The sequence below is a fragment of the Salminus brasiliensis genome, chromosome 24 (assembly GCF_030463535.1).
Source record: "Salminus brasiliensis chromosome 24, fSalBra1.hap2, whole genome shotgun sequence".
Lineage (NCBI taxonomy): Eukaryota > Metazoa > Chordata > Actinopteri > Characiformes > Bryconidae > Salminus > Salminus brasiliensis.
Window position 1 is genome coordinate 18,124,412 of NC_132901.1, and position 13,242 is coordinate 18,137,653.

General features: G+C 41.0%; 1 protein-coding gene across 1 annotated transcript in view; it reads right to left on the reverse strand.

Annotated features, from left to right (window-relative positions):
* Nucleotides 1-13,242, reverse strand: part of LOC140547076 (phospholipid-transporting ATPase ABCA1-like) — a 237,774-nt gene that overhangs the window by 114,362 nt on the left and 110,170 nt on the right. The window contains exons 16-18 of the mRNA XM_072670600.1: nt 2,604-2,808; nt 2,348-2,464; nt 1,240-1,411 (exon numbers count right to left, since the gene is read on the reverse strand). Coding sequence (XP_072526701.1) covers nt 1,240-1,411; nt 2,348-2,464; nt 2,604-2,808 — 494 coding nt within the window. The remainder of the gene's footprint in view (nt 1-1,239; nt 1,412-2,347; nt 2,465-2,603; nt 2,809-13,242) is intronic.

The window sequence follows — 13,242 nt, forward strand, 5'->3', positions numbered from 1 at the left end:
TCAGTGGGCTGGATTACGCCAACAGCTAAGACAGGAGCAACAGCTGTGTGTGTCTGTGTGTGTGTGAGAGAGAGAGAGAGAGATGAGGGAGGGGTAAGAGAATAAGAGTTAGTTATGAGATTTATTTAATCCATATTTCAGCAGAAATAAAGTAATCCGGCCTCTGAGTTCAACAGTAGTGACGTTGTGTATACATCGCTAAAGAAAAGTGCTAATACGCCACTAGGCCCTGTAAAGAGAGAACTACTGGAGGAAGTTGGGGTCAAACTTGGTAAGATGATTAATCTGCATTATAGCGCAGCTCCCCAGCTCCGATACAACAGCTAACAGACGCCTGTGCGGACCAACATCACACTAGAATTGTGGGGAGGAAGTGCCATCAGCCCACCCCTGAGTAAGCAAGGCCAACTGTGCTCTCTCAGACTCTGGCTGCTGATGGCAAGCAGCATGATCCGGGATTCTTACAATTATGTCTAATTAAATACATATCTATAAAACAGCATCTTGACTTTTCCATTTTTCTAATCCTGCATTAATCGTGTTGATGAATGATGGATTGATGGTAAAGATATGGCAATAAAATATGTAGTTTAGGCATCTAATCAAATTATTTAGAACCATTTCTCTCAGTAATTACAGAGTTTTCACTGTAAAAAGTCCAGATCCCATTAGAACAGATGCAAGTAAACAGAAATACAGTAAAAATGAACAAGAATTTCTGATGTTGAAGAACATAGTTAAGATCTTGTGAGCTAGTCTGAAGAACTAAGCTTGGTTCCAGGTTTCTCCTGGATGCTCTCCTGGATGTGTTCAGTTCCATCAGCAGCAGCTCACCTGATTTATCATCATTAAGCACTGATATACCAAACCAGGTGTTGGACGCTGATATATTTAATACTAGACTCCATGAGGAGAGCTTTGGAAACATTTTAATGAACACAGTGATGGAAAATCATGACTTGATGTATGAATATTATTAGTGTTTATTCTAATATTAGTGTTTTACTGCCACTGCCCAGAAACCTTTAACTAACTCAGTATCAGTGCCTTTGAACTCTAGGTTTATTAATCTCTTATTAATCATAATGCAGAAACTTACTGCGACTTATTTGGTAACAGTTTAGTTTAGTTTTTTAGTGTCACAGGATCCTATTTTAGGGTCTATAAAATCTAACTGACGTGTGGGGCTATGTACATGGTTTAAGTGTGATGCGTGTGCATGATGGTTCTGTAACTCACATTGTGGTCGTTTTCCCAGCTCCATTGTGTCCTAAGAAAGAGGTAATGTGGTCCTGATAGAAGTCCAGACTGAGTTTATCTACAGCCAGCTTATTTCCAGTCTTATACACCTTCACCAGCTTCCTTATAGATACACCTGCCTTCAAGCCAGAGGGAGGCCTTTCCAGATACCCTGTCACACATGTTTAGAGTGATGTTATACACAGTATATACTCTACAAACATATTTGAACACTTCAATGAACTGAATGAATGATGTGCATCTATTGTTGACACAAGCCTTCCATAATCTTCAGATTGTAGACTATGATCTCTATAGGAAAGCCCTGTCAATTGAACAAAACACTCTGGAGCAGCTGTGCACAAGCCTAGGGTTACCATGCCCAATGCCAAACATTGCCTGGGGGGTATAAAGCCCCTGAGCATCAGACTGTGAAGCAGTGAAGTTCTCTGGAATAATGGTGCTCCATCCAATGCCTCTGGGATTAGTTGAAGAGTACTACTTGTAAAAACGGTTCTATATAGCACTGGAAACCTTTAGTATAGCTTGGTTCCCGTTTTGGTACTTTAAAGAACCAAGGTTCCTGAAGAGGTTCTTATAAAATTATACAACATGGTATTAAACATACTGATGAAAAATTCATCCAGGCCAAGATCCTAATGAGTGCTGTCCATGAGTTGCAATGGTTTTGTATTATTGCTGTCATGAAAAACCCTTGTATCCCCAAATCTGCAACTTTACAGGAGAAGGAAAAAACTTCTTAACTTTCAATTGAGGTCAGTGGAAAAAGATTTCATTCCAAGTCATTTTGGAGCATTTCTATTGGTCCATTCATCATACAATGCTGTTACAATGTAAAGAACAACCAAATTTACATTACGTGAAAAAGTAAAAAAACATAAAAATGGAGATTTGTGTGACAGCGATGATCCTGTACTAAAGAACCTCTGAAGAGCACTTTTTTAAGGGTGACCTTACTAATAATTTCCTGGCTTAATGCGATCAAATCATCATAGCAATGTTAATAGTGCAAAGCAGTGGAACGCTGGATGAGAAGGTGTGTACAAACTTTTGAACATTTAGTGTGTTTGTGTAAGTGTGTGTGTACCGTTCTGATCCTCCAGTGCATCTAAAGGTTCCGGTTCAGCATCAGAGCCCACCGGAGTCCCACACCAGTAGGAGGAGGTGAAGGGAAAATACCATGGCTTGGGTATCCCGTATTGCCCTGTTGAAGGAGAAAGTGGACAGAGTGGGCATCAGAAGAACTCTGAAGTCAGAAGTCTGACCCCTCTAGTTAAATGGGTCCCTGACTGAAGACCAGGGCTGTAGGGTTGTAGTTTTCTCCAGTGTGTAAGTGTTCTTACCTGGAAATACATTCTCGATATACCAGGTGAGGATCCAGTAGAGCAGAGTATCGATCAGCATCATGATGATGGAGACAATGAAGCTGTAGGGGTCGTCCTCCTGTGAGCTGATCCAGATGTTCTTCCACTGGATGCCCACCCCCTGCTCCTCGTAACGGGCGAAATTCTCACAGCCGTAACCGAAAGCCACACACGACAGCAGGCTCTGAGGAGAGGGAGATGCACAGATATACTCACACTGCTTGTCAAAAGTTTGTGGACAATTTGCCTGCAAAAGAATGCTCACTGGTGCAACTTCGGGATGAGTTGGGGGAGGGAACATGCCACCCATCTTTGCACTTTTAGTAAAAATTGATGGAAGTTGTCAAAAATGTAGATATTTTTGACATTTACCTTCCATAAATTTCATATCTCCCACCTACACACTCAACTTACAAGTTGATACAAGGAAGTCTCAGCAGATGTTAGATTAGGATTGGTAAATTTACCTTCCCTTCTTTCTTTCAAACAGAAATGTACATGAATTCCCAGCTCAATCAGAGTGGCACAACTGTCTAACTGCCTGCTTACCAAAAGGCAGGAGATCAAGTTCAAATCCCATCGATACCACAATTCTCCATGTCAAGAGTCCGAGATTACGAAGGCCTTATTCCTAATAGGGAGAATCCTTACCTACACTATAAAAAACAAGTAGTTCCTTAAAGAACCTCTAGACTACTCCAAGAGCCAAGGGGCTCCTCCAAGATCTCAAACATTCTTCAACACACTTAAAGGTGCCTGTGAGAAGTTTTGAGGAATTGAGGAATTCCTCAGTGTGAAATCTGGCTCCTTAAAGAACCCATGTGAATTAAGGTTTCTAAAGGATCTTTAGGTTACCATATTCTTATATCCTACTTTGAAGAACTTCTTGAATTGATCTCATTGAAATGAACTTTTAAAAGGTTCCTTACACTGTTAAAAGTATAACATCCTTGAGGAAATTTTGAAGGTTGTTCAGTTTGAAACGGTGGAGGAACCTCTTAAGGTGCTTTGCGGAACCTCCAAGAGACCTTTTATTTCTAATTCTATTTTATTTTTTGAAGGTTCCTCAAAGCACCTTAAGAGGTTCCTCCACAGTTTTAAACAGAAGAACCTCCAAAAGGTCCAACTGAACTTTCTAAAGGTTTCTTACACTGGTAAAAGTTTAAAATCCTTGAGGAACTTTTGGAGGTTCCTCAGTTGAAAATGTGGAGGAACCTCTTAAGGTGCCATGAGGAACCTTTAATAAACCTTTTTCTTCTAAAAGGATTTTCTTGAAGGTTCTTCAAAGCACCATAAGAGGTTAGTCTACAGTTTCATACTTTTTGGAGGTTTTTTGGTTTGAAACTGTGACGGAACCTCTTAAGGCACTTTGAGAAACAGGGTCAAGGGACCTTTTTCTTCTAAAGCACCTTTTTTGAAGGTTCCTCAATATTAGACAAGAAAATATAGTAACATGAAGATCCTTTAGGATCCTTTATTCAAATGGGCTCTTCAAAAAAGCAACCGGATTATCCTGAGGATTTATCCTGAAGAATTCCAATGATTTGCACAGGCAGCATATTAGAGTACTGAGGAATGATTGAGTTCCTGGAGGAGCTCCTTTGGAAAACTTTTCACTAAACTAAACACCATGTAATCAGTCACTTTATCAGTGTAGGTTAACTTGACTTACATTTTTTAAACATACATTATTCTTGATATCCTCTGATAGCTCAAATGCTCACATTTGTTATTGATGTTTATGCCCAATGTGTCCTGAATGAACAGTGTGGAAAACCACACAACCAGTGAAACCTGTCAAAAATCTGATGTACACAACAAGCAAGTATCATGGCAAGCCTTACTTTCCTATTGCTACTCCATTCAAAGTACAGAGTGAATTAAACCTGCAATGTTAGCACAAAGCTACGCTTTACAGTGAAATTGAGAATAGCTCTAAGCTAATCATTCACATTTATAGCGCTCTGCAGACGCTCTTAACCACAGCGACTTACAGTTTAATAAGGTTCCAGATGTCGGAAGACGTGGAGTCTAGAGTCTGGCTCAAGAGCTCTTATTGGAATAGTATAGTGTGCTTGAGAGCAGACTCATACTCCAGTCCGCTGTGTGGAGGGCAGCAGTGTTACCTAGTATCCTACACATATCACCAGTCCAATATCCCATATGCACTATCTATCTGTAATTGCCTCTATGCAGTAATTTGCCTCATGTTTATTATATATCTGTAAGTACCTTCAGATGTTAGCAGTCACTCCGTAGATCAATTTTTCATGACTCATGACTCCTAAAGCGATGTTGGCCAGCACAAGCGCCTGTTAGCCAGGTGTGGTGAAGCTGGCAACCTAACGCTTTCCTCTGACTGTGTTGGCTGCCTGGTGACGTTGTATCAGCGACAGCCGTTTAAAAAAAGAGGTGTTGGCTGGCTTTGCCTGTATCAGAGACATGTGTCCTGACAAGTCCTGACACTCCTAGGGCAGTGAGTGTCAGGATCATTGCTGGGGCTAGGGGGAGTTACAAAGGGGTGGGTTAATTGGCAGTACCAAACTGGGAGAAAAAATATATAAACAAAAAGAGACACTCAGGAATTCAAAATCTGGTGACAAGGCAGTGTGTGCGCACACACACACACACACACACACACACACACACACACACACACACACACACACACACACACAATCAATCCCAAAGGGTGTACTGATGCTCAGACACACAGAAACATCAGCTAAAACAATACACACCATTTATCCATCAAATTGAACAGCATGACAATGCGAATCCCAAGGACAACACACACACATACACACACTCACACACACACACACACACACACACACACACACACACATACACATACACATACACACACAGCAGGCAGATGTGTAATTGTGTTTGGAATACCAGCAGTGTTCTCTCTCTGACACACACACACACTCTCTCTCCAAGGAGACGGCGTCATTAATATAAATGTAAATGATCTCCCTCATTGAAATACAGTTTTATGAATATGATCAAAAACAATAGCAGAGCAGTGTCTTCACCTCTCCACCCACACACATCACCTGAGAGAAAGAGAGAGAGAGAGAGAGAGAGAGAGGGAAAGGGGGGGGGGGATGAGAGAAAGACTCAGAGAGAGAGAGAGAATAAGAGAGAGATACTCAGAGAGAGAGAGAGAGAGAATAAGAGAGAGAGACTCAGAGAGAGAGAGAGAGAGAGAGAGAGAGAGACAGAAATAGAAAGAGAGAATTAAAGAGAGAAAGAGAGAGAGAGAATAAGAAAGATAAAAAAGAATTAAAGAAAAAAGGTAAGAAGAGAGGAAGAATGAAAGACGGGGGAGCGAAAGTCAGAGCAAAAGTCAGAGAGTTGCAGGTAAAGAATGAGAAAAAGAGAGTGCGAGAGAGAAAGGGCAAAAAGAAAGAATGAAGGAAACACTAATGAACGAGAGAGAAATAAAGAGAAAGAATGAAGGACAGAAAGAGAGACAGAGAGACAAAGAATGACAGATGGATGAAGAGAAAGACAGAGAGAGAGAGTGAATGGCAAAAAAAAAGAAAAAGAATGTGAATGTGTGTGTGTGTGTGTGTGTGTGTGTGTGTGTGTGTGTGTGTTTCTCGCTAATGATTCTGCATTGCCTATTCATCTGAGCCTACACAAATGCTATCATACAGACACACGCACCTTTTCCCTTCTTAAACAGAAAAAGGTGTTCTCAGACACCTTTCCTCTTACCACCTTATCAACTAAGATTAAAATTCTCCCTCTATCACACACACACACACACACACACACACACACACACACACACAGTCGGTAATTGTGACATACTAAGAGTGATGCAGACAGCAGACACTGATTTGTCTCTTACTCAGAAGAGCCATGACTCACTCAGCCACTGACATAAAGCAGTCCTCATTAACACACAGAACGTATGGCTGTCTCTCTCTCTCTGTCTCCCTCTCTCTCTCTCACACACACACACACACACACACACACACACACATACATACATACATATATGTGATGATATATATATATATATATATATATATATATCATCACTGTCACACAACATGCTTAAAACTAGGTGAGGGCTACAGGGGTAAAAAGCCCCCCAGCATTGAGCTATGAGGCAGTGGACCGGATTCTCAGCAATGATTGTGCTCCATCCAATACCTTTGGAAGAAATGAGCTTTTGGTGATGAGGTGGGGTGGTGATCATCCAACACCCCGACCTCACTAACTTATTTGTTGCTGAATGCAATCAAATCCTCACCACAATGCTCCCTAGAAAAGTAGAAAAGCCCTGGACATTAGAGACAGTTACTCCAACAAAAGCAGGATAAACAATGAATGATCAGGTGTCCCAATACTTTTGTCCATACATTACCACACAAAGAGCTATATTTTAACTTTGCCATTTTTCAACACACACACACATCCTGTGGTCATCATCAGTAACACACACGTAGCATCATTAGACGACAGAGCCATAAATCTGCGCTGCCGTAACGAGGCTGATATGTCAGTCTTAATGCGACACAATGGCAATCTTCAGAGTGTATGGAGCTGACACACACGCAAATACACACACACATACACACACAGATATACACAGAGTAATTGTGACACACACTGTCTGCAGGCATGCTGTGATGAAGATTAAAACTCTCTCTCCCTCTAAAGGACACTCCAAAGGATGAATAAGCAGTACATGAGATAAAGGTCATTTCAATGAGTCGGAGAGAGAGAAAAGCCACTATACACCATTTATTACTGTTCTCCGTCTCAAAGGGCAAAACGCTTCCATATTACTCTTTATTTTGAACAATAGCCTCCGGGCTGACCACGCACACTGAAGTCGCTGCTGGGTTTCCCCTCTGCTTTGTTGTTACACTGACATATTAACCCTCACAGGTGCAGAATAGGGAAACGTTTCCATAACAGGCAGAAACAGCACACCAGAGTTTAGCAGCGTTCTCAGGGCATTTGAGTGTGTTTCACCTCTATGCATATACTGTATATACAGAAGTACTGGGACACCCACATATTACACCTACAGGAGCTTTTATGACATCCTATTCTAATTCCACAGGCATCAATATGGAGTTAACCCCTACCCCCTATTCTGGGAAGGCTTTCTTCCACAAGAGTTTGGAGTCTGTCTGTGGGAAGTCTTGCCCATTAATCCAGAACAGCATAGAGCATTTGTGAGGTCAGGCACTGATGCCGGACAAGCTGGCTGGGGTCACAACTTATATTCTAGTTCATCCCAAAGGTGCTCTGTGGTGTTGAGAACAGAGCTCTGTGCAGGCCAGTCAAGTTCTTCCACACCAAACTCAAACCCATCCATGCCTTAATGGACCTTCTTGCTTTGGCAACTGGGGAACAGTTCTGCCAGAACAGAAAAGGGCCTTCCCCACACTGGAAGCATACAATGGTCCAAAATAACTTGGTATGCTGAAGCATTAAATAATTTTCCTTCACTGAAACTAAGGGACCTATAGGACCTATTGGCCAGGCCCTGAAAAACAGCTACATAGCATTATCCCTCCTCCACCAAATGTAATGTTCTCCTGGCTTTCACCAAAACTGGACTTATCCATCAGGCTGCCAGATAGAGGAGCATGGTCTGTCACTCCACAGAACCAAGCTTGCACTGCTCCAGAGTCCAGTTGCGTTGTGCTTTATACCACTCCATACAACACCTGGCATTGTGCTTGGTCATGGAAACCCATGCCATGAAGCTCCGGATGCACAGTTTTTGTGCTGATGTTAATGCCAGAGGAGGTTTGGAACTACACTTATTGAGTCAGCAGAGTGTTGGCGACTATGTGCCTCAGATCTCAAGGTACCACCCTTCGCATGGTACCCTATTATCACCCTCTTTTGCTGACTGGTGGGCGTAACCCGGTTACGTCCCAGGCCGAGTTCAATCCAAAACAGGGGTGGTCATAATATTTTGATTTGACTGTCACAGTGGGTGAAGGCTGGTAACATCTCAGGTTCTACATAGCAGTGGTTCTCAAAACAGACAGGACTCTCTGAGGTTTGATTCCTGGTCTGGGTGACTTTGCCGCGCTACACCAGTAAGACTCCAACTCTGTAATACGAGTAACATTGTCGCACTGGACGAGAGTGTTAGCAAAATGCCATTAATTTAAATGTTGATGCGGTACTTAAATATGACACTTCTAAACATTTGGTGATTTTTTTTTTATTTATTATTTTATTTTATTATAATTATTTAAAGGTGCAGTGTCATAAAATAACCCCTTTGTTTCCAGAAAGGACCATATTTAGCCGTTATCAGGTATGATTTTCGGAAAATGTCCAAAGAATCAGGTCTGGACATTATCCCCTATCACACATGCAGCAGTACAGCTGGAAAATGTCTGTGTCAGGTGCGTTCTCACTACGAGAAATGCTTCACACGGTTTAGGCAAGGGGCAGTGCAGAAGGGATGACCGGATGCAAAGAGTATGCCCACTGTGAATTCTCCAGAAAATTACCTCTTCTATTCACACATGATCTCATTCGGACATTACCCGGACCTTGTACTACGGGGCTGTCAGGATAAAGTCCAGGTAATGTCCTGTACAACTGATACCCAGTACATACAGCTCCTCTGGGTAAGTTTTGTGTTACTGTGCATATCTGAAAGGGGACTCTATAATAGAGATGTTTCAGCATGAAGAACCTTTTCCATGTCTACTTGATGTAAAGGTTCTTTACCAATTTACCTTAAATTATCTTTTTGATTCCTTATTGAAGTAAAAGTGGTTCTTCTATGGCATCGCTCAAAGAACCGAATAATCGTTCACCTACATACTCATACCCAGGGGCAATTTAGCCTAGCCAATTCATCTACCACCTACAGGGGTGAGCAGAAGTGTGCATTAAAAGTGTATCCACAGGCCAGTGTATACTTCTTAACACACTGCAGCCATAAGCTCCACCTCAGAGATACACACACTGCAGTAAGGGAAATGTGGTTCACGTTAAGTAAAGTTACAGTATATAAACTTAAGATAGCGATTATTAAACTCCTGAAAGCTGAGGGGTTTCTCAGCTTATCTTTAGTCAGGCCTGTAGAGAATAACACCAGTCCTGCAGAGATTTACAGGGCAGGTCATTACCTGAGCCAGCGGGCCAAAGGAACCACCCTCTGTTTTCTGATATTACATTGAAAATTAGTGATATGAGCTCAAAGGTGGACAGAAGTTTTAATTTGCCTGACTCTGTGTAAACTCTCGCGCACGGCAAGAGGCATGACTGAGCCCAATATCATTTATTTTCTTTGCTATTTCATATTCACTTCAAATTATTCATAGTTCTCATAGGTAGGGGGGAGCTGACGATTTAAGCATCCAACGGCTTCTTTGAGTTGGGATGGATCTCTATATAGCACCATTGCTACCACCTTTCCTAAGGAACTTTTTAAAGAACCCTACACCATTAAGGGTGTATATTATACCCTGTGCAAGATGCACTGCGATGCTCATTGCTATCTTACACCACAGCAACAGTCTATTTTCAAGCCCTCTGCTTGCGTCTTTTATAAAGCACGGTGATTGCGAATATATCTACGCCGATTGGGCATGGCGGTCTCAAAATGAGCTGCGTTCAGGTGAATTTCTGGCGTATGGCTATTTTGGCAACGAAGAACACAGGCGCTCCACTGACTGAAAACAACATAGGCAGACGTCAACGGTCAGACATTCATTGCTATCTTGGCAGTGAATTGCCAACACAGGCGCATGCCCAACGTGAGTATGCCTTAGCTTTGTGCCACTGAAATAGCAATCTGCCAAAGTCACCCTGCAACTGGCTCTTAAAGGGAACAGCAAGTGACATGCTAAATGCCATAAACACAAACATTTGTGGGAGGTGAATAGTGGATGCCAATTGTTTCAGGATGCTCCCATGTCTGTGTTACCTTCTGGCTCTCTCCTTTTAGTTAGGCTATTATAGTCAGACCTGCCAATCTGATAATGATCACATTCTCTGCACTCCAAAAATCCAAACAGAACTAATTCTACTTCTTTACTATTTTCAGAGTATATGAGTGCCCACCTGTCTGGCCTGACACTGATAGATGTTTGATCGTTAGGCTCTCCTGTTATCACAGTCACCACTGGCCACTGCTCACCCTCCAGCTACTGCAACCTGCCTCAGACTAGCTGCCCACTTTCTATTACCAAATTTGTAACATCCATTGTAAACAGTGTTTTTCAAATAAATTTGATCTGATTTAATAAACATTTTAACAAAATAGATGCTTGTCACATTGCTGTTATTTGTGGTGCTTTCTCTTTCCCTCACTAGGTTCAGCACTACAGCATTATCCATTCTGTACTGGAGTATATTTGGCATTACTGCCACAAAAATAACAGGACTTTACCATTTTCACCAGTGTTTATGTGGAATCTGTTTGACTGCATAGACACACATGAGCTTTTACTGTACAGCATTTTACATTTCAGATGAGGAATGCCTGTACTTTCAGATGAGAAGCGCCCCCTACTGCATCTGGCAGAAAACTGAATACAACAGTTTTGGTTCAGTCTGTTTTATTTATTTTAATCGCTACATAACAGCTGCTTATCTACTTAACAAATTTGAGCTATCCACCCGGATATAACCTGTATGTTTATGAACATTCTGCTCTGGTCTCCAAGTCACAGCATGTGAGGTCACTTTATCAGGAAGTTGCCATAGGTTGCCATATGACATCTGATTCTGGCCAAGACGAGCAGCTGGTTAGCAATGCAGGTGTGATTACAATGACACATTGATTTTGACCTTGTTGTGATTTACTGCTAAGGTGACACCTGTAACCAAGGCCTGTGTTAACTGCTGCTCCACAGCTGGAGTTTAGAATAAGCCCTGCCATACGTAAAGCAGGGCCAGGTAAACATTAATGGAAGATTTATTGCTGAAGAAATGAAGTTATTCGACATATATATATATACTATTATAATTTTATAAATACAATGAAATATATCCCAGGAAAAAAATCCCAGTTTCCAGTCCTGTTTTTGTGTGTCTTATAAACAGAACTTTGGACTTACTTACTTACTAAAAAGAACATGCTTTAATACACACACAGAGGCCGCTTTATATGAAACACCTTTCTTGTACTTACACTTAGTGGCCACTTTATTGGAAACACCTACCTTATACTTCCACTCACTGGCAACTTTATTAGAAACACGTTCATTGTGCTTTCAATCACTGGCCACTTTTTCAGAAACTCCTGACTACTACCTACTAAAGGCACACTACAGATTGTAGTTTTAGCCACCCTCTAACCTTTTATCAGTGGTCAGGTTCTGACAGGTTCTTGTGAGTCACAATGGTAGACTTACACTGATGTGTGTAAAAACCGTAGCAACCCTGCTGTGTCTGACAGTGGTCCTGTGGTCAGAAATGAATAATGATGAATGAGGAGAGGGTGTCTGATACTCTGTGCAGCAGCAGATAAGCTGCAATCTGTAGTAGTATAGTACGGAGTAATACAGTACTATGTAATATAGTACTGTATTGTATGGTATAGTACTGAATAGTACAGTACTATGTTGTTTAATATTGTATAATATAGCACAGTACTGAAATTTACAGTACTGTGTAGTATTGTATAGCATAGCATAGTACTGAACAGTACAGTGCTGTGTTGTATAGTATTGTATAGTATAGTACTGAATTGCACAGTACCGAATAGTACAGTACTGTGTAGGACAGTATTGCATAGTGTAGTACTGAATAGTACAGTACTGTGTAGTATCGTACTGTATAGTATAGTACTGAATAATACAGTACTGTGTAGTATAATATTGTATAGTATAGTACTAAATTGTACAGTGCTGGGTTGTATAGTATTGTATAATATAGTACTGAATTGCACAGTACTGAACAGTATAGTACTGTGTAGTACAGTATTGCATAGTGTAGTACTGAATAGTACAGTACTGTGTAGTACAGTATTGCATAGTGTAGTACTGAATAGTACAGTACTGTGTAGTATAGTACTGTATAGTATAGTACTACATTGTACAGTGCTGTATAGTATAGTATTGTATAGTGTAGTACTGAATAGTACAGTACTTAATAGTACAGTACTTAATAGTACAGTACTGTGTAATATAGTATTGTATAGTATAGCACTGAATAGTACAGTACTATGTAGTATAGTATTCTATAGCATAGTAATAGTAAATTGGCCAGGGAGTGGAAGTACAAAGTTAGTGTTTCTAATTAAGCAGCCAGTGAGTGGAAGCATAAGGCAGGTGTTTCTAATAAAGTGGCCAGTGAGTGGAAACACAAGGTAGGTGTTTCTAATAAAGTGGCCAGTAAGTGGAGGTAGAAGGAAGGTGTTTCTAATAAAGTGGCCAGTGAGTGGAAGTAGAAGGAAGGTGTTTCTAATAAAGTGGCCAGTGATTGGAGGTAGAAGGAAGCTGTTTCTAATAAAGTGGCCAATGAGTGGAGATAGAAGGAAGGTGTTTCAAATAAAGTGGCCAGTGAGTGGAATAAAATTATTTAAAGCATTTTCTGAATTATTCTGTTAATAAAAGAGATGATCTAGAGCTTGGGAAACTATAAACGGAGCTTCATGAAAAAT